We start from the raw sequence: 27,637 nt of genomic DNA on the forward strand, positions 1-27,637 counted from the left end.
TACTCGGGAGGCTGAGGCAGTAGGATTGCTTGAGCCCAGGAGTTTGAGGTTGCTGTGAGCTAGGCTGACGCCACGGCACTCTAGCCCAGGCAACAGGGTGAGACTCTGTCTCAAAAAAAAAAAAAAAAGAGACAAGGTCTTACTCTTATTCATAGCTCACTGTATCCTCCAACTCCTGGACTCAAGCCATCCTCTCACCTCAGTTGGGACTATAAGCATGTGCCACCATGCCTGGCTAATTTTCTTTTAGGTCTTCCTATGTTGCCCAGGCTGCTCTTAAACTCCTGGCCTAAAGCTATCCTCCCACCTGGGCCTTCCGAAGTACTGAGGTTATCAGTGTGAGCCTGGTCTAAAAAAATTTTTTTAAATGACTATCAAAAGAAAAAAAAGTTGTAAATCCAACATTTTGAGGCAGTGTAGGATTTAGAACTAAGACATATGAATTTCCATTATGTTCAGCTCCCTGTCCATCAGTAGGTAGCTATTAAACATTCACTATGTATTAGGTACTCAGGATTTTGAAATTAATAAAACATGATTCTTGCCCTCTTAGAGTTTGTTGGGCAGTAAAGGAGACAAATATTTCATCATACAGGTAATTACAGTATAAGAAGTGCAGTGGAGAAGTATGCACTAGGTATATTGGAACTTAGAGAAATGTGTAATTTATCCTGGAGTGAAGGGTGAGTTAGGGTTTTCTGCAGGTTCTTCGAGCCTAGCATTCAGGGACTAATAACTAGGTGTGCAGAAGGCAGTGGGGATATAATTATTCTAGACTGAGGAAATAGATGTGTAGAAAGAAATAAGAAAATAGTTTGTGAGTATAATTTAGTTAGGGAATTGCCAGAATACAGGGATGTTTGGAGTATAGGCTCCTTCTGGAAGAGAGAAATGTGATTAGAGAGATAGTAGGGGCAAGAAGAGAAAAAAGTCTCTTCATTCTGCAAAATAAAAACTCTTGCACTTAGTCTGTTGAGGTGTCATGTGCCTGTAGTCCCAGCTACTCGGGAGGCTGAGGCAGGAGGATCACTTGAGCCCATGAGTTTGAGGTTGCAGTGAGCTACGATGATGCCACACCACTGTGCTCTAGTCAGGGCAACAGAGTGGGACCCTGTCTCCAAAACAAAAACAAAAACAAAAAAAACTGTGGCACAAGAAACAGAGTTAATACTGCATTTACAGATTTCCTTTTCCAAGAATTCCCAGACTTAGCCGTCATTCCCTGGATCCTCAAGTTCCTAGCAGATCTCAGGATTCAGATTGGACCCTGTTTAGTTTGGCGACCAGTTCAAGCCAGAACTTGGCAGACTTGAAGCAGAATGTAGCAGGCTATCCAAGGATAAAAAATATAGTTCGATAATATTGATAATGGCGGCCATTTATTGAGCATTTAAGTATTTGTCTCTTTCTAAGGCACATTATAAAATTATCTTTAATCCTTACAGCAATACTACCAGACAAGTAATTTTATCTTTAATAGATTAAGAAACCTTCCAAACTCGGAGAGGTTAAAATAAGCTCTACCAAAGTTCCAGAGCCAGTTAACAGTGGAGGTGGAATCAAACCCAGGTTTGTCTTTCTGACACCACAGCATATTCTTTTCCCACTCCAGCAAGCTGCCCCTCACAAGAGGGTAGGTGTGGTGCCTCTGGCTGGTGGGATGGCAGCTCAGGATATAAAATGACCATTTCAAAGCAGTAAAACTGGTGTTTTATCTTTGATGCTAGTGAATGGGCAACAAGAAGCCATCCCAGTAGCTCTTGTTCACAGAAGCTCTCTGGAGACTAATGGCATCAAGAGCCTTGGTCGGGAATACAACCTTCTAATTGTGTTGTTTCTGTGGAAAAATCAGATTTCATTATAGGTATTTTGTTTCAGTTTGCAGTTCTATCTCAAGGAATGAATAACTTGCCAAATGGTAGTGTTTATACTATGAAGTGTGTCAGTTATCTAATGAGACATTTGATTTGTATGTAGAGTTAAAATTGGATTTGTAATGATTTGAATACATTGCCTACATTTGGCAGATACTTTAATGAATGATGTCGCAGGTATTCCGAATGTGGATATAGCCTAAGGGTGAAAAAAGGCAAGTATTTTCTCTTAAAATTGTGGCTGGATGCTATACTTTTTTTGGTTGGCAGCTCTAAAAAAGTCTTCCAGTCCTATCTGGTTAGCACAGTTTGATTCTTCTGTGTATTTAGTATATATGTGTTAATATGTATAGTCTTACTGTTAAGAAAATGAAATTAGATGAGACAAAAGGACTTAGGAAATTATCAAGAAAAATTAATCTATAAAGGCCATATCTTTTCTCACCAAATTTCTTCTTGTCCATTTGGCATGTGTAGTCTTTCCCTATTCCTGTTTCAATGGAACTGAAAATAATGTAGTTGATTTTGCTTTAAAGAACAATGACTCATTTTTTTTGTGTATACTCAGCATTTAGTTTCTTAGAAATGTGTTTGTCTTTCAAATGGCACAGTAGTTTGGGATTTCGGTCTCCTTTCACTTTATTATGAGAAATATTTATGATACTACACAGGAATTTCAACCATAATATTTTCCAGGTTAGGGGAATAAGTTATTTGTAGGTATAATGTAGTTTTTCTCTATCATAGTTTGTAGAGTATTTCTCTATAATATGAATGTTTTTTTTTAGTTTAATAGAAATCTTTTAATGTGTCAACTAAAAACCATTTTAGAGGGAATAGTTAGAAGTTCACATAAAAAATTTATATCACTTTATAAAGTTATAATATTTATTTAGAAACTTTTCTTTTTGGTCAAGGCGTCTTGTAGGTAAATGTCCTGCATCACTTATTTAGGGCAAAGAGAATACATTACATAAACTGACATTTATCATCTTCATAAGCATTAATAAAATTAAGTGTAAGTTCTACTTACAACCTGTGATTCAAGAAGCTGAGAGATGGGATTTTTTTTCTCAAAATTTGCGATTGTTTACTTCAAGAGTAAAGTCAGATGTTAGCTACTTGACAAAGTTTTCTTTGGCTAGTAAGTGAGAAAAGTGAGATTGCTATTTTAGAAATTGTCCAGTGAAATTTAAAGAAATAAAATGTGACTAAGGCTGAGTGAAATGTGACTAGGTAAAGATATATTATGGGTCAATGTACAAGCTGAGATCTGAATTATAAGGCTGTGAAAAATAAATATGTTTAGATTAGCTTGCTCTTGACCAAGGAAATAACCTTGTTAAGATTATTGAGCAGTAATTCTTCTGTTCAGTGGTTTCAAACCCAGAAGCCTGTAGGTGCTGGGCTGCTAAGGGCACTTGTAGTTAAGATTAGTGAATACAAGTATAATTGCTGTATCTCATTTTTCAAGAGAAGCTAGAAATCTGAAATTCTCTGTGAAATCTTACAATTTGAAATGGTGGCCAAAAATCTTTAAAACTTTTAAAATATCATGTGATTCAATTCAAGTATATCTGTAAGCTGGCAGTTGGAGGGCACCCCCCCCACCTTTTAGTAATTGACTGTAGCTTTTGCATATACATCTTAAAGAGGTTCTTCAGTGTCCTCTCCTCTACTGCCTGCCTCTCCCCTATTGAAAACCACTATGTGGCAGGATCACTTGAGCCTAGGAGTTTGAGACCAGCCTGAGCAATATAATGAGATCCCATCTTAAAAAAACAGAGCATCCATAATTTAATTTGGAGAGAGGGGAACTCTTCATACATTTTTGGTGGGAATGTAAATTAGTATAGCTGTTACGGAAAATAGAATAGAGAATCCTCATAAAACTAAAAATATTAGTAGAACTGCCATGTGATCCAGCAGTCCCACTGCTAGGGGTATATATCCAAAAGAAAGGAAGTTAATTATATGGAAGAGATATTTGCACTTCCATGTTTATTATAGCACTAGTCACAATAGCCAAGATAAGGAATCAACATGAGTATGTATCAGCAGATGAATGGATAAAGAAAATGTGGTGTGTTTATATATGTGTGTGTGTGTCAGACAGACACACATACACACACACACACAATGGAATGCTACTCAGCCATAAAAAAGAATGAAATCTTGTCATTTGCAGCAACATGGATGAGCCTGTAGGACATTATGTTAAGTCAAGTAAGCCAGGCACAGCAAGACAAGTATCTCATGTTCTCACTCGGTATGTGGGAACTAAGAAAGTGGAGGATCTCATGGAAGTAGAGAGTAGGATGATGGTTACTAGAGGCTGGGAAGGGTAAGGGGGAGGGCAGGATGAAGAAAGGTTGGGTAATGGGTACAAAAATACAGTTAGTTAGAAGGAGTAAGTTCTGTAGCACAGTAGGGTGACTATAGTTATCAATAGTTTATTGTGTATTTCAAAATAGCTGGAAGAGACGATTTGGAATGTTCTCAGTAGAAAAAAATTGTAAATGTTTGAGGTGATAGGTATCCAGTTATTCTGATTTGATCATTATACATTGTATACACGTATCAAATATCACATACCCCATAAATATGTAATGTTATTTATCAATAACAAATTCTATAATTTGAAAAGCATTTTTAAACGTATAGAACTAGGAGATTATTTTGGTTGACATTTGTGAGTGTTTTAGTAAGAAGAATGAAGAAGTACTCATTTTTTTAATCATTAATGTTGGCTTAACGACACTGTGTATTTTCAAATGTGCCGTGGCAGTTCTCAGAGTGTGGTCTGTGGACCCTGGGGAGCCCCAAGACCCTTACAGGGGCTCTGATGTCAAAACTTTCTTCGCAGTAATACCGAGACTGTCTCTTTCACTGTTTTGGCATTTGTGCTGTGGGTTCAAAAGTGGTGGTGGGTAAAATACTGGCTTTTTAACATAAATCAAATCAGTGGCACCAAACTGTACTACTAATGGTCATTGTATTCTTCACTTTCTTGTATTTGTAGTGGGGTTGGGAGCCAGTTTGATTTAAGGATTTCCTTGATGAAACAGTAAGAACTACTAACTTCATTAAATCTTTACTTTTGAGTGTTAAGTTATTTTAATATTCAGTATGACAAAATAAGAACATTTGTTGTTTTGAAGGAAAGCACTTTTGCAGTTGTTTTAGTTGCAGGCTTAACTGGCTGCTTTCTTCATGGAAACCATTGTTTCTTTTCCTTCTTTCTTTTTAATAGTTGGGGTCTCGCTTTGTTGCACAGGCTAGAGTGCAGTGGTGTGATCTTAGCACACTGCAGCCTTGAACTCCTAGGCTCAAGTGATCCTCCTGCCTCAGCCTCCAGAGTAGCTAGGATTACAGGAATGTGCCACCACGCCCTACTAATTTTTTAGTAGAGACAGGGTCTTGCTATGTTGCCCAAGCTGGTCTTGAACTCCTGGCTTTAAGCAATCCTCTTGGCTCAGCCTTCCAAAGCACTGGGATATAGGCGTGAGCCACCAAGTCTGGCCCGAAGACTCCTTAAAGGGGGCTTCCCCATGAGTTTGCCCCAGGTGGTTTGGCATTGGCTTTCTCTAGGACTATCTGAAAGGGATTTGGAGTTGCATATCCTCTGGACTGCATTGAATAAGCTAGCCCCCAGGCTGTCAGTTTGCTGGAGGAGGGGATGGAGTGGGGATGTGCCTTCTAGATGCAGGCACAAGTAAATGACCATCAAGAAATACCCTTTGCAACTTTGCCCAAAGTATAGTCTCTTCCTCCAGTTAACAGTGGCTGGCAGGTGGGATCACCATGTGATAGTTTGATTTTTTTATATCAGTGATAATGTGAAATAGTTGGCATGCAAAGAAGTAGTTAAGAGGTGGTAGGAGGGGCAAAGGCAATATATAAAAAATAAACATTTGTACCCCTGTAATACGCTGAAATAATAAAAGAGGTGGCAGTGTATATAGTATGTTGCAATCATTGTATAAAAGAACAGTGTATGAAAGTTGAGTACTGACTGCCTATACTTAAGACCGTGCGTGATGATATAACCACAGGCCATGTTCTGTAGAGATGGGTTTAGTGCCTTTCTCTACTAACTATCTAGTAACACGGTAGTTGCTTAAACAAGTTTGGGGTGGGCGGTGGGGTTGTAGCCAATTCCACTGCTCCATATATTTGAGGCTTTAAGATTTAGAGGGCTTGCTTTTGGAGAAATGCCAGAAATTTTCCTACAGTATTTCTTTTTCTACCAGAATATATCTGGGCATAGATTTTTGATGTATTGCATTTATGTTTTGGCAATACCTACCTTGACATTTTCTGTGGGAGTCTGTGATTTAGTATTATAGCTAACTTTTCCTGACTGTTGTCTTGTGCTTCTTTGCATGGATTATTAAGTCTTTTACTCCAAAATAAAATTGTGGGGGTATGTAAAAGTTATATTCCATGAATGGATATCCAGAATTGGGGTGGGATCACTTTAAAGGCAGTTTGTTAATGTGATTATTGAGTGAGTAATTAAGTGTTTGAAAAAACCCTTCCACGTTAACTGATCTGCTTATAAGAGTTATATTGGCCATTATCTTAAGAAATCTGTATATTTCCACTGTTCTTGCTTGTTCTTTATTTTGAGAAGGAAGACCTGGGGAGTTTTGTTGAGGTTAAGATCAGGAACGTTTTCTGCCTCTGAAATGGGTTGTGTACCAGTACTGTACATTTTTTACTGTTGGAACTGAATCAAACTAAGTGGAGATATAGGGAAGGACTTAGTAAGCTGTATTCTTTATTTAGAGTCTATGAAAACAGTTCTGACAGAAACACAAATGACTAGAATGTAAAGTAGACAGCGAAGGTCCTATATGAGAGAGAAGTTGTAGACTTCTGTAGGAAGAAGATTAAGACTACCAGGAAAAGTTCATGGAGGAGGTAGTATTTGAACCTGGAGGGAAATAAGGAGGAATGAGACTGGAGGGGAAACTGCATTGGTGGCAGATAATGCCGCTTTCCTCCATTAAGATGATCGCCAAGAAACATGACTTGGGGGTGGGGTGTGCCTTGTTGTACAATGTATGTCTATGGAAACCATCACCTTGTAGAAGGTGGGATGTCAAGAATGTCTTTCTGTCTTTGACAGTTGAAGCCTTTTGAGGATTTACGTATACCTCAGTTGTTTTTTTTTAAATTCAGCAGGAAAGATCCATTAGGTTTAATCCAGTTTGGGTGTGTGTGTCTGAACATGCAGATATGATATATGACGGGTAGGCAGATAATTCTAAAAATGAAAAACCTGCACTAAGTGCTATTGCCAATTGAGGATCAGTGAGAAGATAATTATCTTTGAAGTTGTAATGTTAAATTTGGGGAAAATGAGACTGAAATTATAGGGAATTTCAAGAGTAGCAGTGAAAAATGTTAGCATCTGGCAGGTATTGTTATACTTTGTTTTCCTGTCTCTTTATTAACATCAGTTTGCTGTTACCTTGGTTTTTGGTTTTTTTTTTTTTTTTGACAGAGTCTCACTGTGTTGCCCTGGCTAGAGTACAGTGGTGTCATCATAGCTCACAGCAACCTCAAACTCTTGGACTCAAGCGATCCTCTTGCCTCAGCCTCCCAAGTAGCTGGGACTACAGGCTCACACCATGATGCCCAGCTAATTTTTTTTCTATTTTTAGTAGAGACAGGGTCTTGCCTCTTGCTCAGGCTGGTCTTGAACTCCTGAGGTCAAGTGATCTTCGAGCCTCAGCCTCCTGGTGTGCTAGGATTACAGGTGTGAGCCACTGCGCCGAGCTGACCTTGGTGCCTTAAAGAATTTCAGTCTCTGGATTTGTATAGTGATTTATAAATTGAAAGGAGTAAAGTAGGTTATTTAATCAGAATATAGAATAAATGTAGAGAGTAGTAATGTAGGAACACTAAGGAATATTGGAGACTTTTTGCTGACCTATCTATTGTATGTTACAGTTAGTTCACAAAGGCTTATCTGTCTGTCCTTGAATGAGATCAAATGTTGAGTTACGACGTTATTTTGTAATGTTGTGCCCTTAAAATTGTGTTTTTTTTTTATCATAAACACATATAACAATTCCAAAATGGAATTTGGTGAGGTCCAGTGTGGTTTCCCTTTTATTAGGTTATCAAGTATGAAATGTCCCATTTCCTTCAGTACTAAGTTTGACAGTTGATATCTCTGACATTTCCCTTTGACACTTCTTGTTTTATTTTTATTGTGAAGGTACATCCTAAGTCTTTCAAACGCACGTTTTGGCTTGTGATTATCTGTCAAATTTTTTTTAGAGCAATTTTTGTGAAACCACGGAGAAGTCAAAAATTTGCCCAGGCTGGAGTGCAATGGCATCGTCTTAGCTCACTGCATCCTCAAACTCCTGGCTCAGGTGATCCTCTTGCCTCAGCCTCCTGAGTAGCTAGGACAAGCATGAACCACCATGCCAAGCAAATTTTAAAATTGTTTGTAGAAAATCCCTGTGTTTGATTACATCTTCACATTGTAAAATGATACCCTCATTTAATTTAGCCATTTATTATAGTATTTTATACTAATTTAAGACTGTTCCATGAGAGAAACAGCAAAATCATAATGGAAAATACAAGTTAATGTCTCTTTGTTGGGTAGCTCTTTAAGATTTTTCTAAGTGTGTTCAATATCCTTTTGAACTTTTTTAGAAATGGAAGGTGTTATCCTTGCTTTATAGATAAGGACATTGATGCTCTAATTTGTTCAGTTTTGTGTTATAAGACCCCTGAAGGACTTGAGACAATGCCTCAAGTCAGTTAGACTTTCCAGCTTTTTCTACTCCATTATTTTAATATCCTTAATAGATCTGTGCTTCCCAAGTATTTTCATTTTGTGATATCCATATACACTCAAGAATCTCTTCTGGCATAGATTGCACAGTTTTGAAAAATGAGCTTTCAATTGGGCGTTGGTTCAAGTGCCAACTTTACTGCCACTTTTTGTTATATAAACTCTAGAAGGTTCAGTGTTTTCATCTGTAAAACGGGATTAATGATTATTGTTACTGAGCTTGCTTGAGCTTGAAGGAAGGGAATTACAGAGTCTGCTTGTAATCTTTTTGAGCCAAAAGTGAAAGAATATAAAAAACATTCTTGGCATAGTAATTGTTCTGTGTACTACTGTTGGAAATCCCCAAAATAATGATACAAGTACCTGTCAGAACTATTTTGTTTACAGAGGATCTGTACATGTGGTTTATTTATGTTTTGTTTTTAAAGGTTACGAGAAGTTTCAGAGAAACTGAACAAATATAATTTAAACAGGTATGAGTTTTAAGATATTTTAAATCTTCTGACAAAGAATGATTTTTCTTTATTAGGAAAAAGAACTCCTATTTAGGCAGTAGCCTAATATGATTAAGATGAATATGATTATTAAGAATCTTTTAATATAACCCACTTTTTATGAGTTGGGTTTATTGAATTATTGCTTACATTCATACTGATTTTTAAAAAATCTGGCATTCCAAGGAACTATGATAATTATGGAGGTAGCATGTTTCTTGCTCTTCCATTATTGCTTTAAAATATGTAAATATTAGTTTTTTTAAAAATATATTTTGCCAGCTAATTTTTTCTTAATTGAATTTAAGAAAAAACCCTAGGATGTTTTTACCATTTAAAAAATAATTTTATTTACTTACATTTTTTCTCTTTTATTCTCCAGCCATCCCCCTTTGAATGTATTGGAACAGGCTACTATTAAACAATGCGTGGTGGGACCAAATCATGCTGCCTTTCTTCTTGAGGTAAATTATTTAGTCTAAGGTAGAGAAATGGAAAATAAGCAGTTAAAATACAATTGTGCATCATTGTATTTCTTCCTTTTTAACCCAGGAAAACAGCTTCTACTCGGAAGAGTTACTTCAAAGATTGCCCAGTTTTTTTTAATAATTGTGTACATTCTCTGGCCCAGAGAAAGCTTAAGTGATTTAGTAGAGTTTGAAACTTGTTACTAACAGAGTGGGAAGGCTCCTGATACTCAGTCATTTTTTTACTCTGAATTGTGTCAGATTGAGATGTTTTAAATTATTTTCTGCTGGTTTCTTGATAATGTATCTATATCGTATTTCCCCAACTTAAGTGTGAGCACCTTCTGGAAGGGAGCTTTCTTGCTGTCTCTGTATTGACAGTTGTAGGCACAGAATCTGTTTGTTGAATAAATTCAGATTTTAATACACATTTTTACTTCGAAAATTTCTATTTTCTTTGCTTTTAGGATGGTAGAGTTTGCAGGATCGGTTTTTCAGTACAACCAGACAGATTGGAATTGGGTAAACCTGATAATAATGATGGGTAAGATATTATGTCTTTTTTATTCAGTATATATTTAGCTCTTAGAAGGTATTATTAATATATTAAACCCATGTTTTGTTTTTGGTAACCCTCAAGTTAAAAAAAAGCATTGTAGAAAATCAGATGGCTTAAAATAGATTGAAATGATTGCTTTGTAGTTTGATTCTAATTTTTATGCAAGCAATGATTTAAAACAAAAATATGTTAACATTAAGAGTAGCAGAGGAGCCAATTATCACTTATCAGGAATAGGTTACCAGAAGAATGATGTTATATATTTGGTAGGTCCCACATCAGATCTGCTCTGACTAAAATGATTTTATAGATCACGTTTTCTTCCTTTAATATTTCCAGATCAAGTAACACAATTAGAAAACATCAGGGGTCTTTAAAATATTGGTCTTTAAGAATTATGGTATGTTTATGAAAAGGGATGCTAGATAATGTATGATGAGTTTCAGTAAGCTGCTTCTAAGGAATGCATGGTTAATTTAAAAAATCTAAAGTACAATTTACTATTTAATATTCATTTGCATTTAAAACATGAGAATGGTTTCAACCAGGAAAGAATGCTGAATTGTTATTGGGCTATAAGATGTTATGTTTGCTCTTTGATGTCAAGTATAAATTTCAGTAGGAGTAATCAGGGAATCCTTAGGCTGATATTTTATTAATACCACAGCAACTCCCAGAGCAGTGAGGCCTTGAATTCCAGGTTTGTTCCTAAGCAGTATGGGACCGTTCTGTGATTATTTTACCTCTTCTTTTTCCCTAGTTCAAAGTTGAACAGCAACTCGGGGGCAGGGAGGACGTCAAGGCCTGGTAGGACAAGCGACTCCCCGTGGTTTCTCTCAGGTTCTGAGACTCTGGGCAGGCTGGCAGGAAACACCCTGGGGTAAGTTGTGGCCACTTGGAGGCATCACCTGGTCTCTGCTGTTGTTCTGAGTGCTCTCACTCTGAGGGGTCACCTTCGGTAACATCTAGTGATGGAGTGAGGAAACTCTCCTGAACTATGGTCAGGATCCCATATTGCTCATGATGAGCCACTATGTGATAAAAATAATGCACACAGGCTAATTGCAGTTTACCGAGGTTCATGATCTTTAAAAGATGTATGCAGTGTTTACGTGTGTTTATAATGTCACTTATGTCATTTAGAATTTTAAATGATTTAACTTTGGTCATTTCTTGTGACTTATTCTTTGATTAAAAAAAAAATCTAACATTTATTTCTTTTTGGTATCCAAATTGGCAGTTCTTTCTGATTAATCTAATGAGCTTTGTAAATTATGTAATTAAACCTTGTAGCCTTTAATACAGTTGTTTTTACTTTTAAGACGTATTTATAAAATATATGCCTTTTAAACTAGATACCCAGCTCCTCTACCATTTTATCTAAAGTGTATATACTGTAACTGTCAAACTACAGAAACTACTTTTATCTAAAGTTTATTATATACCATCAAACTAAAGAAAATACAAATTCCAAACCATATGCTTTTATTCATTTTATACCTTGATTATTGAAGGGCCAGATTTTCTGAAAATACCCAGGTAATGATTCGATAATGCCACGTCAGTCAAATCAGCATACGTATTCAAAGGCTGATCAGAGAAAAATAACTAGAAGCAATTTAAATTGTTTCAAAATATAATTAAGAGGAGGAGGAGTTTTTTTTGGTCACTGTGAATTGGTAGGCAAAATCAAAGTTAGATTTAAAAATTGGGATCCCTAAATGCTTGCTTTTTTGCTTTTGTGTTTTCATGCTGAACTAAATTTATTTTGGAGTGGGTGGAAGGTCATTTAATTGAGTTCATCCTTTAGCTTATTAGTAAGAATTATAGCTCTGGTCTTTATGAACATATATATCTTCTTTTCATGGTCCTGGGTACACAGTGTATGATAAAAATTATGAAAATAACATGTAATAACAAATGAAATTTCATTTCATTTGATAAACCTGGAAAAAATTATGTTCATTTAAAAAGAATAACTATTTAATATTACCTGTCATACGGTTGTCAAATAATACCTTTCTTAAAAGATAAATTTCTTTGTTTAGTTCAAGGATCAGTAAAGTGCAGCCTTTGGGACCAAATCCAGCCCCTCCTGTTTTTATTGAAAGAAAGCGAAACTTACCATCTGTGGCTGCTTTTGTGCTACAATAGCAGAGATGAGTAGTCAAATTTTTTAGCTCCCAGAGGCTAAACTATTTATTATTCAGCCCTTTATGGAAAAAGTTTACTGACCTCTGGTTTAGTTTATCAGTTTATGTAGTGGCTTTTGTTTCTAATCCCATACTCTCTATTTATTTTTCAATGTAACTTCATTTTGAGATAATCTGACTTTAAAAAAAAAGTTGCAAAAATAGCACAAAAAATTTCTGTATACCTTTCACTTGGCTTCCCTAAGTGTTAACATCTTACATAATCATATTTTCAAAACCAAGAAATTGGCCAGGTGTGGTGGCTCATGGCTATAATCCCAGCACTTTGGGAGGTGGAGGTGGAGGTAGAGGTGGAGGTAGGAGGATAGCTTGAGGCCCAGGAGTTTGAGACCAGCCTGGGCAACACAACCAGGACCCTTCTCTACAAAAAATAAGGAAAAGTTAGCTGGGCATGGTGGTATGTGCCTGGGCCTATAGTACTAGCTTCTCGGGAGGTTCAGGCAGGATGATCACTTGAGCCCAGGAGTTTGATGCTTCAGTGAGCTATTATCTTTTTTTTTTTTTTTTTTTAGACAGAGTCTCGCTTTGTTGCCCGGGCTAGAGTGAGTGCCGTGGCGTTAGCCTAGCTCACAGCAACCTCAAACTCCTGGGCTCAAGCAATCCTTCTGCCTCAGCCTCCTGAGTAGCTGGGACTATAGGCATGCACCACCATGCCCGGCTAATTTTTTCTATATATATATTTTTAGTTGTCCAGATCATTTCTTTCTATTTTTTAGTAGAGACGGGGTCTCGCTCTTGCTCAGGCTGGTCTCGAACTCCTGACCTTGAGTGATCTACCCGCCTCGCCTCCCAGAGTGCTAGGATTACAGGCGTGAGCCACTGCACTCGGCCAGTGAGCTATTATCTTGACACTGCAGTCTTAACCTGGGCAACAGAACAAAACCCTGTTTCTTAAAACAAAAACAAAAACAAAACAAAACAAAAACCAAAAACAAAAACCCCAAGAAATTAGCATTGATCATTGCTTAATCTACGAGTTTATTCAAATTTTGCCAGTTGTCCCACTAATACCCTTTCTTCCTTCCTCCTAAAGTCAATCTAGGATCCTAGTTGCGTTTTAGTCATTATGCTTCTTTAGTCTCTTCCTTTCTGGGTCTGTTCCTTAGTCTTTTTTGTCTTTCTGGATTCTGATGAGTTTGAAAAACTGGTGGTCATTTTGTAGAATGTTTAGATTTGCCTATTGCTTCCTTGTAATTAAACCCAAGTGATACATTTTTGGTATGAATACCACAGAAGTGATGATGACCCCTTCTTAATGCATCATATCAGGTGGCGTGTGACATTGATGTGTCTCATTACTAGGGAGGATGGATGTTACCTCTGATTACTTCAGTTAAGGTGATGCTTACCAAGTTTCTCTACTGTAAAGTTGCTCTTTCCCTCTTTGCCATTAATATGCATATTTTGCCAGGAGATACTTTGGGACTATGTAAATATTCTATTTCTCATGCTATTGCTAACTGATTTTAGCATCCATTGATGATTTTTTTTTGCCTGAATCAGTTGTTACTGTGGCATTGGCCAAACTCTGATTTTTTAAAAAAAAATTTCCATCATTTCTATTACATTTATGATTGGAATTTAACTGTAAGGAAGAATTTTTCCTCCTCCCCATTTATTTCTTTTGTATTCTGTTTCATTTCTTTTTCTATTCATTTATTTATATCACTGTCTAATGGATATTTGTTTTATTCTATGGTTTATAACCCATTACTATTATTTATTATGTTGCTCAAATTGTCCTAGATTTAAATCCTTTCTCTTAATAAGTAAAACTTGGATGTAACCAGTGATACTAGAATGTATGACAAAAAGACTGAACTGGAACAGTGTAATTTTATAACTTTGTTAGTAAAGTATGTAAGAAATATAGTATAGTAGTACACGTGAGCTTGAATAAAACCCTTGTAGACATACTCCAAAGAAGATTAAGGCTAATTGTAAGACTTTAAAATGCAAAGAAAATTATTAGTTTTTTGAGTCTCCCTCATCCATACTACATTATACTCCCCCTAAAGAACAGACTGTGTAAGCTTTAGCATTGGGTCCATGAATTGCAGTATTGAAAAATGTCATAGTGCTTAAGTGCCCGTTTTTTTTTGTTTGTTTGTTTTAACTCTTATTTGGGTTTGCAGATGTCTACAAAGTATAGGCACTAAAAGGCTCATTGTTTTTCTTGGGCTATATGAAAATTCTTCTCAGTTTCTTGATGGTGAAATTGTGATCAAGTTATTTTGTAAATCAAGAAGTTTTTCAGAGTCAAAATATTTTTCTTCATAATAAATTTTTCTCTTGATTTATACAATGTTTTTTTTTTCTTTCTGTGTTGGTTACAATAAACTTTAAAGAAGTTTGCAAGTTATATTAATAACATGTACTGGAGAATCTAGGACAGGCAGCTCTTGAGTCCTCAAAGGGGACTCTTTAACTTCAAATTTACCGAATATAATCCAATAGGAAAGAGACTGTCTTGACAGACCTTGGTCTCCACCCCTCCATCCTGTTTCCACCCTTCCATCCTGCAAGGACCAGGCTTGCTCACTTTTGCTCCTGAGAGGTGTCTTGAATAAGGGAGTGGTCTCTATTTGACAGCTTTGTTTGAAAGATGTTAGGATAATTGGTATTGTTTTTCTTTTCCAGTAGGATGGAAGATGGAGAATTGATAATTTATTTTGGCTGATCATTCCTAGGAATGCATGGCATTCCTTTTATAGTTTTTTCCTTTCGTATTTTTGCTAATTGGCAGGTTTGTGAGCTAAAGATTTCTAGCATCTGCTTTCTCTCTTTAATAATTACTTCAGGTTTATCCTGGGAGATAATTAAAAATTCTCCTGGATATTTTTTTAAACTCATTTTAAACCAGCTTAAGGATAAGAGCACCAAATTCATTTGCGGAAGAGAAGGGAGTTTATTAGTGTTTAATAGTAAGGTTAAAATGGAGCTGTTACTAGTAAAAGTTTGTATTTTGTTATTTTTTATCACTGGACATAGTAGATGGTAGGTATAAGCTGCTTTTCATTGGATGGGGCTACTACATTCCTTTAGGGTTTAATCTGAGCTAATAATTCCACGATTTAAAATGTAGAAGCCAAGCAGGTAATTGTGATTGCAAACAGTTGAAGCTCTACAGGTGGGTAAGGTGGCAGGTAGTAGGATTCTGACAAACTGGATGTCCCCCTACCCCCCTTTATTTTTGGAGACAGGGTCTCACTCTGATGCCTGGCCTAGAGTGCAGTGGTGTCAGGCTCACAGCAATCTCAAACTCCTGGGCTCAAGCAATCCTCCTGCCTCAGCCTCCTGAGTCGCTGGGATTATAGGCATGCGCCATGTGCCATCATGCCTGGCTAATTTTTTATTAATAAAAATTTTTTTTGTAGAGATGGGGTCTCCCTGTTGTCCAGGGTATGGATGCTCCATTTTTAAAGGAGGCAGCTGATAAGCTGATTTTTACCATTGCAAAGTACAGGGCCATTGTTGCCACATCCAAAACCCTGTGCCCTTCCCCACCTTTTTTTGTCTTAAGGAAACCTGCAAATCTGGATTTTTTAATATGAAATGTTTTGACTTAAATGTTGGAACTAATTGATGTTTTCATGGAAATAAATATACACCACATACACAGTCACAGACATCAAACACACCGTATGTGCACATGTGCACGCATGCATTTGTGTATGTGTATTTTTAAAATAAACTTTAAAAATAAACTTCTATGTCAGGATAATTTTAGACAATTTTTTTGACAGAAAAATTACAAAGATAGTACTGAGGATTCCCATATACCCAGCTCACTATTATTAAAATCTTATATTACTGTGGTACATTTGTTATAGTGAATGAATGAATATTGATACTAAAGTTCATAGGTTACTCACATTTCCTTAGTTTTTACTTAAGGTCCTTTTTCTGTTCTAGGATGTCATTCTGTATTCCACAATACCTTTAGTCACCTTTTCTCCTTAGGCTCCTCTTGACTATGACAGATTCTCAGACTTTGCCTTGTTTTTGATGAGGTGTTTACTTTTTAAACAAATCAACTAAATATGTGGATAAGATTTGCCCCATGGGCTTTAAGTTTGCAAACTGTGGACTAATTCCATACTAGGTGTGATTTCCTCAGTTGATTTCAAGTCATTCTGTGTACTTTGAGTATTTTATAATAGAATCAAAATTATAGGATTAATTTGTTAAACAAACCACAGAAGGTAGAAACAGGTTTTCCCAGTATTTTCAAGTTTAATATTAAAAATTAAATAGCTTACTATAATTACAGACAAAAGGCATCACTGATTCTGGAACTATCTTTTGTGACCACATATAAACCTCTATTAGTATATATGCTTAGTGTAACAAGCTATCTTTATCTAGATAGCAAGCTGGTTAGGGGAATGTTTAGGAGCAGCTGAAGTATGGGGATTGGTAGGTGGTTTGGATTCTGATAGGAGAAACACTACACAGCAGGCGAGAGTGGGAAAACATGGTATTCTCCATGGTAACAGTCAAGTGAATGGAGAAACCAGAGATTTTTGATGTCTTTCATGTAAACTCAATTGAAGGTTTGTGTAGCAGAGATTATAAACTGGCAACTGCTGGTGGTGTAATGGATTGAATCAGCAGTGCTTAAAGAAAAGAATTTGAATGTTTTTAGATAGGCACATATTCTCCACTCTTCCCTGTTATCTTGGCTTCCCTTATTTGTGTAGCTTAGATATTTGAGTTTCTGATGCTTATAAGGTCTGCCCAGGAGCTGATGTGTACTTTGGTACTATATCTGATGAGGTTTCTAGCATTATTTGCTTGGGGGAAAAAATGGTATGCATTCCTTGGTGGAAATATCAAGTCTTCCCTTTTATCTATGTTGGCTGTATAATTTATTATCCAAATAGGGACCTTTTTTAGTGAAATTAATAATTAGGCTTCAGTCGATACTGTGTCACAGGCAAACTGGGACATACAGTTACCCTAATTATATGTTTTTATGTCTTTAGTGTGATTCTCCTGTTTTCAAGTTGAAATAATATATTTAGCTTTTGAATGTTTAAAAATGCCAAGAGTATAGTTCTACCTGGCTTAATTTTTACAACTTATAGGAAACTGTAAAGTATAAATGCTGACTTAATAGTTGATTTGAACACCTGTTTGTTTCATTGGTCCTATCTTATTTTCTGTTGCGTAATTGTCAATATATATAACTCGAAAACATCTGCTTTCTCCAATAGTGCTTTCTTTGATAAACATCGGTTTCATTTTTTAATGAATTTTTAAAATTTTATTTTGTGGCATAAAAACATAGAATTTACCATCTTAACCATTTTTAAGTATACAATTCAATAGTGTTAATTAAGTATATTCACCTTATTGTGAAACAGATCTCTAGAACTTTTTCACTGTGTAAACCCGAAACTGCATAGTCTATACCTGTTAAAAAACAACTGCTCTCCCCTCCACCCCCCATCCCTGGCAGCCACCATTCTACACTGCTTTAAACTCTTCATGTGGAATCATTCAGTATTTGTCTTTTTGTGGCTGGCTTGTTTCAGTTAGCATTATGCTTTCAAAGTTCACCCAGGATTTAGCATGTGACGGGATTTCCTTCCCTTTTTAAAGGCTAATAATTCTATTGTATGTGTATACCACATTTCGCTTATTTATTCTTCCTTCAATGGGATGGACATTTGGGTTGCTTCCACCCCTTGGCTGTTGTGAATAGTGCTGTTATGAACATGGGTGTGCAAATATCTTTTTGAGACCCTGCTTTCAATTCTTCTAGATATATAGCTGGAAGTGCAATTGCTGGATCACGTAGTAGTTCTATTTTTAACGTTTGTGGAGTCTCCATACTGTTTTCCAAAGCAGTTGTACCATTTTGCAGTCCCACCAACAGTGCACAGGGTTCCAATTTCTACACATCCCAGCAAACACTTGTAATTTTCCGTTTTCTTGATATTTATAGTAGCCATCCTAATTGATGTCAGTTGAGATGTCATTGTGATTTTGATTAATGATGTTGAGCATCTTTTCATATGATTGTTGGTCATTTGTATATTATCTTTGGAGAAATGTCTATTCAAGTCCTGTGCCCATTTTTTTTTTTATTTCAGCATATTATGGGGGTACAGATGTTTAGGTTATGTATGTTGCCCTTGCCTCTCCACTCCCCCCAAGTCCGAGTTTCAAGTGTGCCCATCCCTTGGATGGTGCGCATTGCACTCCTTGTGTATGCAAATAACTGTCCCCTCCTCCCCCTTCCCCCGTGCCCATTTTTTAATCGTGTTGTTTGATTTTTTTGTTGTTAAGTTGTAGGAGTTCTTTCTGTATTTTGGATATTAACCTCTTATCAGTTACATGATTTGCAAATATCTCATTCTGTAGATTTCTCTCATTCTGTAGGTTTCCTTTTCAGTCTGTTGATTGTGTCCTTGGATGCACAAAAATTTTTAAGTTTGATGTAGTGCCATCTGTCTATTATTGCTTTTGTTGCCTGTATTTTTGGTGTCATATCCAATAAATTGTTGCCGAGTCCAGTGTCACGAAGCTTTTCCCTGACGTTTTCTTCTAGGAGTGAGTTTTATAGTTTTAGGACTTAATGTTTAGATCTTCATTTTGACTTAATTTTTGTATATGACGTAAGATAAGGGTCCAACTTCAATTCTTTCGCATGTGGAAATCCAGTTTCCCCAGTACCACTTGTTGAAGACACCGCTTTCGCCCCCACTGAGTGGTTTTGGCACCTTGTCTAAGATCATTTGACCACGTAAGCGAGGGTTTACTTCTGGACTCTATTCTATTCCACTGGTCTGTTAGTCTATGCCAGCACCACACTGTTTTGATTACTACAGCTTTGTTATATGCTTTGAAATTATAAATGTGAATCCTTCAACTTTGTTCTTCTGTTTCAAAAACTGTTTTGGCTATTTAGGGTCCCTTGAGAGTCCATGTGAATTTGTAGGATGAATTTTTCTATTCATCAAGAAAAAAAAAAATTATTGGGATTTTGATTGGGATTGCTTTGAATACTTTGGTTATTGTGGACATCTTAACAATATTATGTCTTCCAAATGATGAACTCAGGATATCTTTCCTATCTGTGTCTTCTTTAATTTCTTTTTGCGATGTTTTATACTTTTAAGTGTACACATCTTTTACTTGGTTAGGTTTATTCCTAAGTATTTTATTCTTTTTCATTCTACTATAAATGGACTCATTTTCCTAGTTTCCTTTTTTGTTAATGTCATGTACTTTTAGTAAAGCCCCTTTATTTTTCATTTAACATGAAATTTCTAAAATCTGTTATTTAGCTGAAATAAGTACTGTTTCATACTGCAGCCCTGTGGCTGCACCATGCTGTTTTTCTCCAAAGTTATCTTGGGCAGTTCTTGGGCTGTAGATATAGATACAGCATAAATATGAATTGATAGTGTGCATCATCAACAAATGCAGAAGGCTTTCAAAAGGGATGATAGCAGTTTCTCTGGAGGTTTTTCTTTTGTTGTTGTTATTTTTTTCCATTTTACCGAGGGAACTATTGGAAAAGTTTTTTATTTATTTAGCCAGAGATTGGACTTTTCAGTTAAGAAGAGAAACCAAGAAATTTGATGTATACTGATTTGAAAATTGTTATTGGTTAATACTAATATATTCAAAGCTTTCTGAGGGAAATAAAGGTTTGGAAAATGAAATTAAGAGTAAGTGTTTGCAATTGGAGGATGCAGGTTTTAGCCTTAGGCAAGTACAATAGGAGTTCCGGAGTAAAGGACCTCTCTCTAGGTTAAATGATCTCTAAGTATTGGGTTCATTTTAAAGAGAACTGGCACCGTTCTAATTTAAAAGGCTAAAGTGATATGCATGACTATTTGAGATCTGATTAAATGTAGAAAAGCAATTATTTTATGGTTATCTAGATTACTTGATTTGAAGCTTCTTAATTCTCATGTTTGGGGCAATAAGGGAAGATATAGGTGTCATGCCCTTTCTAAGTTGTTTTCTCATCCTTAAAAAAAAAAAAATTAATGAACATGTTTTAAATAGTAGCTTACCCTTGGCCAGGGTGGTTAATAGTGTTAAATATTAATGCAGTACTCTTTGCAAAGGAATGTTTATTCCATGCAAAGCACTTTGAGTTCTAAATTCTGAATTTTACTTTTTATGTAATAATATTTATTGGTAGTTAAGTCTGATGGGTCTTTCACACAAAGGTGAGATACGTTCATTTTTAGGGTCGTGACTAGAAATACGTATGTGGCTCTTTTAAAAATTATTTTAAAAGATGGAAAAGCGTGATGTTTATATTTCTAAAAAGTGAACTTCTATTTTAAGCATTAAAAAAATTGACACAGTGAAGCTAGCTGTTGTGGCAACACACCTGTAATCCCAGCTACTTGGGAAGCTGAGGCAGGAAGATCTCTTGAGCCCAGGGGTTTGAGGCTGCAGTGAGCTATGATTGCGCCTGTGAATAGCCACTCTACTCCAGGGTGGGCAAGGTAGTAAGACCCTGTCCCTTAAAAAAAAATTTTTAACATGTAACTTTTTTTTTTGGTCAAAACACTACTATAAAATATTAATTAGACAAGTAACTTTATCTTAGCTCAAAAGAATGAAAATGAGACCCAAAGTGATCTTTTCAGAGTGATTGTTTAAAATGCTAATTTTATAAATTTACCAATATTTAGAAGCCGCTGGAGTTCTGGAGTAGGTGGAAGTGGAGGAGGATCCTCTGGTAGATCATCAGCTGGAGCTCGAGATTCCCGCCGACAGACTCGAGTTATTCGGACAGGACGGGATCGAGGGTCTGGGCTTTTGGGCAGTCAGCCCCAGCCAGTTATTCCGGCATCTGTCATTCCAGAGGAACTGATTTCACAGGTATGAATCTTGTAGAACACTTAACATAAGAGAATAGGACAAGATGAGGTTTCAGTGAATATGGTGGGTTGTAGTCCTAACTCCTGTCGTGAATTGTGAAATACCGTTTTTCTGTTTTGATCCTAGAAAGCTGATTTTGATAAAGAATTTAATCAAAAGAAAGTTAGTATAGTGCCCTTTTTAATTTTTTATTTCAGGCCCAAGTTGTTTTACAAGGCAAATCCAGAAGTGTCATTATTCGAGAACTTCAGCGAACAAATCTTGATGTAAACCTTGCTGTAAATAATTTACTTAGCCGGGATGATGAAGATGGAGATGATGGGGATGATACAGCCAGTGAATCTTATTTGCCTGGAGGTTGGTGGATCACCATCATAGTTTTCTCATTTCTGGGGTGTTCCTTTGACTGGGAAATGGAATTTTAAAGCATATTTGATTTTTTTGACTATTCTTTTCAAGGTGGTTAGATATTTCTCACTGTAGAGCTGCTTGATTTGCTTGCCATGTTCCTTTTAAGGGAAAATGGGGAAATTGTTTTTGCTCAGTGGACTTGTACTTGGTCCCAAGAAAGACATGGTTGTATGGACATAACTTTATCACTGGCTGACAGATGACTCTGGAATGTTGTTCTGTGATGTCCATATTACTGGAAATATATAATAACTGCATTTGCCTATATGATGTCATAAGTATTAAATCTTAAAGAGTGATCTTTCTTGTGATTATTTAGTAGTAGCCCAGGCAACAATTATGCACTTGATGTTCCTTAAAATTTATTTTAAAAATCTTAATCTTATTTCCTAGGTGTTGCCTTTTTTTCTTTCAGGTAATACCAGTTCCTTGTGTTAATGTATTTTAATTTTCAGAGATTTTTCAGTGGTCTTCAGATGCTCTTTCTCTAGCTGCTTCAGTGATACTTGTTTGTTTCTGTTTGTAGAAGATCTTATGTCTCTTCTTGATGCTGACATTCATTCTGCCCACCCAAGTGTCATTATTGATGCGGACGCCATGTTTTCTGAAGACATTAGCTATTTTGGTTACCCTTCTTTTCGTCGTTCATCACTTTCCAGGCTAGGCTCATCTCGAGGTAATTTTGCATTTATTTCTGTTTGATCACAGGCTGGCTATATGGAAAGAGAGTGGTAGAATTGACTGTATTTGAACTTTTAATATTACAGTAGATGAAGTATTTGCTTATTAGTGTTTTTGGATGCATTGACATTAAAATGAGTCATGTTTTGTTTTGAAGAGCCACATTAGAAGTTTAGAGATGATCTTATTTGCATTGTAGACTACATATCAAGGATTACAACTTGTCTACAATATGTTTATTAATAATTAGGAATATGGATTCTGAACTAAAAGCAGAATTCTACTTTACATTGACATGCAGCATTCAGAAAATAAGTCTCCTTAGTTTATTTGATTAAAATAAAGTGATTATTCTCTTTGTTTTAAATCCTGGTTAGATGAAAGAGTGAAGTATGACGAAACTTATTAGAATGAGATTGGCCAGTATTAAATGTTTAGAAATGATTAGCTTATTAAAATTCTGTTTTCAAAAGTTTGAAGTCCTTAAAAGATACAGTATATAGTAGAGGTTAGAAGGTAGATATTGAAATCATTAATCCTGCCTCTCATTTTATATGTTTGTATACAGCTTTAGCTTGCGTTGTAACTTTCAGTCAATATGTTTACTTTCCAGAATGTAAAACTGCTTGATTCAAATCTCAGACTAAAATCAGCTGTATTTAGTGATCATTAATAAACTGAAAAAGATGCCATGTTACATTAAGAACTTGCTGCAAATATCTAGTACTTAAGTCTTTGTTATTTTAAAATAACAAATCTATGGTGATCTTTTAATATACTGAATGTATTGTAATAGCTTTAAGAATTTTAAAATAAATGCATACTTTACAATCTTAAATGTATCTAGTAATGCATTTTCAAATATTCAATATCTAACACAAATAACTCCTTCTAAATATCTCCCTTTTTCTTTTTCTAAGTTCTATATAGGCATTACTTACAGTTTGAACCGTAGGAAATAGCCAGTACCTGACCACTTTTAACCTGCATATAAGGCAGTTTTTTTTATGGTTCAATGTAATTTTGTTTCTAGCCCTTATTATCCAAGTTTTGGGAAGTTTATTTTGGTTACCTTATTTTAAAAAGTAATATGTGAGCAAACTGGAAAAAAAAAATGACTTTAGACAGTTTGTAAGCCAATCGCAACAGAAGCATTTTGGTAAGGAAATCTTTCCTCTAAAGATTCTTTAAAAAAGAAAAAGCCTATCTGGTTCCTTGAAAAATTTTAGTTAAGACTTATTCATAAAAATCCAGCCTATAACAAGGGCTTGGATGGCAAAAATTTTATAATTAGTTTATGTTAATGGATTTGTAGCATAACCTTTTCAAGTTTTTTTCCTGTGTGCATTTTTTGATTTGCTTATATGTGTCTAACATGTTAAAATTCTAATTTGTGCCCATTTTCTAATATATAAAAAAAAGTTCATAGAAAACATTTCCAATGAAAGCCCAAAATTTTAACTCCATTAAAAAAAAAAACCCAAATTCAGTTCCAAATAAAGCAGTTCTTGCTCTAAAAACATGTAGCAGAAATGTAGAAAAGTCTGCCTGTATGTAATTTTTAAAAATACTAGGTTTTAATTTTTATACGTTCACTTGAAAGAGTTAATATTTTGAATGTTGCATGTCAGCCTCATTAGACATTTACATAAATTTTTGTGAGTAGATAAACTGCTGTTAGTTGCATCCTGAAGGGTCTTTACTAGAGAGTGGCTTACTTTTATCCCACTGGTGTGACCCAATTGCATACCAGTTCTCCTTCTTCCCTTAGAGAGAGACTCTGAGCTGTTGCGTGAACGTGAATCCGTTTTACGTTTACGTGAACGAAGGTGGCTTGATGGAGCCTCATTTGATAATGAAAGGGGCTCTACCAGCAAGGAAGGAGAGCCAAACATGGATAAGAAGAATACACCTGTTCAAAGTCCAGTATCTTTAGGAGAAGATTTGCAGTGGTGGCCTGATAAGGTAATTGGAAAAAATTTATAGTTTTTTCCATTTAAAATGGATTTCTGATGAGTCCCCTCAGCCCTCACCCTCAGGTTTTTGTTTTATTTATTTGGATTTTTATACTATTAATATCATTCAAGGAGAAAAGCACAAACATAAAGTGATATTTTTGTTTTCTTTTAAAATATAAACAGAATATCTTTATTTGGCATTGCATGAGTCATCTAAGTGAGATGTGTTCAGTGGTGCTATTTTTCTTCCTACTTGATGAAGTAAAGCGGCAAAATTGGGATGGTAGTTCTAGGTAACACACCAACATTCTGTTCTGGGACTTCTTTTCTGATAATAATTACTCTAGTAACTGATGCTACATTCCTTAGTAGAAATTCTTTCTGTGAAATTTATAAAAGTCAGGTGGATACCAGTTTCTGCAGGGCAAGTTTTTGGTTATTGATACAGCATGCATGTCATGACAAGATTAGGGATCTGTGTTGTTTTGATTAGTTAGCTGTCCCACTTAATGGCAGTGAATTCTGACAGGCCCTTTGCTTTGAATGCTATGGGAGACAAAACAGGCTGAATAGGAATGGACTAGGAGAGTTCTGCTCTGCATCTTGAGAAACAGTGCAATGACTGAATTCTAGAAAGCATCTAGGATTTGTTAAGTCGATTTGAATCTCGGAAAATCTACCAATGCCACAAGTGAAACAGAGTTGATACATATTGATGGTATGTATGTTTCATTGTCTTAAGTAAAAATAATTGGTAATTCATCTTCAAAGACTCCTATAGGGAGCCATATGTTTTCCACTTGTTTTTTCAGTGTGCCTGTTTCTTCTGCTAGTTGGGTAGGAAATTTTCTTAAGCTGAAGTAAACTAAAAGAAGATGATAATTTTAAGGTTAATCTCTAGCAGATAAGGAGAGTTTGATAGGGATTTCTTTTCCTTGTTTTGAATTTGAATTTGGGATATTGAAGGAGAAAAGGTTCTTACTAACTTTCTAAATTTATGTTTCCATAGTTATTGTGAATCTCGAAGTAGTTCATTTATTTTCCTCTGCATTCAGCTCATGTGGGAAGTTTGAATGCAAGAAAGAACATGAATTTTAATCAGTCTCTTTGGAAGCAAAAGGTTATTCTGTTTTCTTTGGCAGCTGCCAAACTTTCCCTTAATTGTATTCTCTTATTTCCATAAAACTAGAAACATCCCTAGTTCTACTTTTACTTCATATGGTAGAGAGTGATTTAAACCATTGGGCTTTTTCCTTTTTTTTTTTTGTTTTTTCTTTTTTGTACATTGTTTACTCTGTCCTATTTTTCTGTCTGGATCATGTTAGGGCTGTGTCTATTTCGTATTGGCAGGAAGTAATAGAGGACTCATGAATCATGTTTTAATAGTGCCATCACATATTAGTCTAGGCTTCTTTCTCATCTATTTTATTTAATTAATGAAAGTACAAGTTTGAATAGTACAAGTTTAGCAAGCTTTTCCCCTAGCCGTTATACACTCTGTTAGATTTAGCCAGCCTTTGCTGGCCTTTACGGATAGGCGTGCTTTTAGGTACAGCTTGTTTTCAGAGACAGTTACTAAGTGCATTGTGACATCATGACACTGTATAGACTCTCAGCGTGTCATTTCCTCAGCTTTTTAGACATTGAATGAAAGGAAGACAGCAGTATGTGAAACAAAGTATATTTTACCCTATACCCTTTTTTCTGTTAAACATCTAATTTAAAATAGCATCAGAAAGTGAAACACTTTATTAGCTCATGATTGAAATCTAGACATTCAGATTTCAATTCTGGGAAAGAAAATCTTATGCCCTCAATCAAACTGTTAAGCATTATCACATTCATCAACAAATACCATTAGATGCTTATTTGCAGGGATCAATGCAACAATCAGAGAATGCAGAGAGCTGTTAAAAGGAAAGAAGACCTTGCTTTCAGGCAACTTTAGGACAACTTGAAAAACTGTTACACAGGGGAACAGGATATAAATAAATACCACATGAAGAAATAGGTAATATGTAAGACCATATTGGTTTCCCAAAATTGGTGGGGGTAGTGATCCCTGGAGAGTGGAAGGTTTTGGGGGAAGGCTTGATAGGGGATGGAGAGGTAGGTAGAGAATGCAGGGAGATAGGGTCAGGATGCACTCATTCAAGGAGGTACCAGCACCAGAAGAGACTAGTCTGCCAAGAGTAGGGGGTGGAGTCTAATGACAGACCCAGCAGGGATTCCCGGCTTGGGACAGTTTGAATGCCATGTGTAGGCCAAGACTTGGAAACCAGAGCACTTGAAGAGCAGGCATCGATCATTTTAACTGCACCATGCCACAGACATATGTTGATTGATTGCTGCTAAATGCCTGGTGCTTTGCTGGGGTTGTATTTATCACCAGCATGAGCCTGTCCTTATAAAACTTGAAGTCTAGTGCGGGAGACAAATGATGATTAGTCATACAAATTAATATTTATTCTTAAAATGTGGATCTCTTTATAGTCTTCTTGATTGGTTTTTTTTTTTGAATCTTGGTGGGCTGTTGTTTTGACAGAATAGTATATTTCTACATCTTCAGCATATCAGGCTGCTAAAGGATAGTCCTAATTTTGTACATAATGGTAAACTTGGAATTTGATAGCTGGAAAAGTTCTTGTAGCTTATCTCTGATCCATTCATTGTTATGGATGAGGAAACTTGATGTCTTTGCTTCTGCTGACATGGCTTCTTAATGGCAGATCTAGCAATGAAGCCAGAAATCCTGATTAGTATTTTCCTATGGCATTAGGTTTCCTTCTAAACATGGAAAGTAGTGTTGCTTTTGGGGTGGGAGGGGTGGGAAGGAGGGGGAGAGTTGTCAAAATATGCATCCTAGCTTAATTTCAGAAATGATCTAATCCAACATTCTTAAATACATTAAGTATGGTTAGTATCCACAGTAATTTTCATTCTGCCTTTTCTTAGGGTACAAGAGAAATTCTGTTGGTAAAGTAACTGTATTAGTAACTAGTTTCCCAGCATCTATTTAGAGAAACAACCAGTTCTTCAAAATTTTACCATATTGTAGGCTAATAAAATTCTGTTGGCCGGGCGTGGTGGCTCACGCCTGTAATCCTAGCACTCTGGGGGCCGAGGCGGTCCACGTGGATCGTTTGAGTTCAGGAGTTCGAAACCAGCCTGGGGACGAGAGAGACCCCGTCTCTACTAAAAATAGAAAGAAATTAATTGGACAGCTAAAAAATATATAGAAAAATTTAGCTGGGCATGGTGGCGCATGCCTGTAGTCCCAGCTACTCGGGAGGCTGAG

General features: G+C 36.0%; 1 protein-coding gene across 1 annotated transcript in view; it reads left to right on the top strand.

Annotated features, from left to right (window-relative positions):
* The window catches only part of UBR5 (ubiquitin protein ligase E3 component n-recognin 5), a 127,652-nt gene that overhangs the window by 31,231 nt on the left and 68,784 nt on the right, over positions 1-27,637 (top strand). Inside the window, exons 2-9 of the mRNA XM_012643624.1 lie at positions 9,126-9,170; positions 9,574-9,655; positions 10,126-10,202; positions 10,978-11,097; positions 21,100-21,289; positions 21,487-21,646; positions 22,227-22,376; positions 24,135-24,346. Coding sequence (XP_012499078.1) covers positions 9,126-9,170; positions 9,574-9,655; positions 10,126-10,202; positions 10,978-11,097; positions 21,100-21,289; positions 21,487-21,646; positions 22,227-22,376; positions 24,135-24,346 — 1,036 coding nt within the window. The remainder of the gene's footprint in view (positions 1-9,125; positions 9,171-9,573; positions 9,656-10,125; positions 10,203-10,977; positions 11,098-21,099; positions 21,290-21,486; positions 21,647-22,226; positions 22,377-24,134; positions 24,347-27,637) is intronic.

The sequence above is a fragment of the Propithecus coquereli genome, unplaced genomic scaffold, assembly GCF_000956105.1.
Source record: "Propithecus coquereli isolate 6110/MARCELLA unplaced genomic scaffold, Pcoq_1.0 Scaffold2, whole genome shotgun sequence".
Taxonomy (NCBI): domain Eukaryota; kingdom Metazoa; phylum Chordata; class Mammalia; order Primates; family Indriidae; genus Propithecus; species Propithecus coquereli.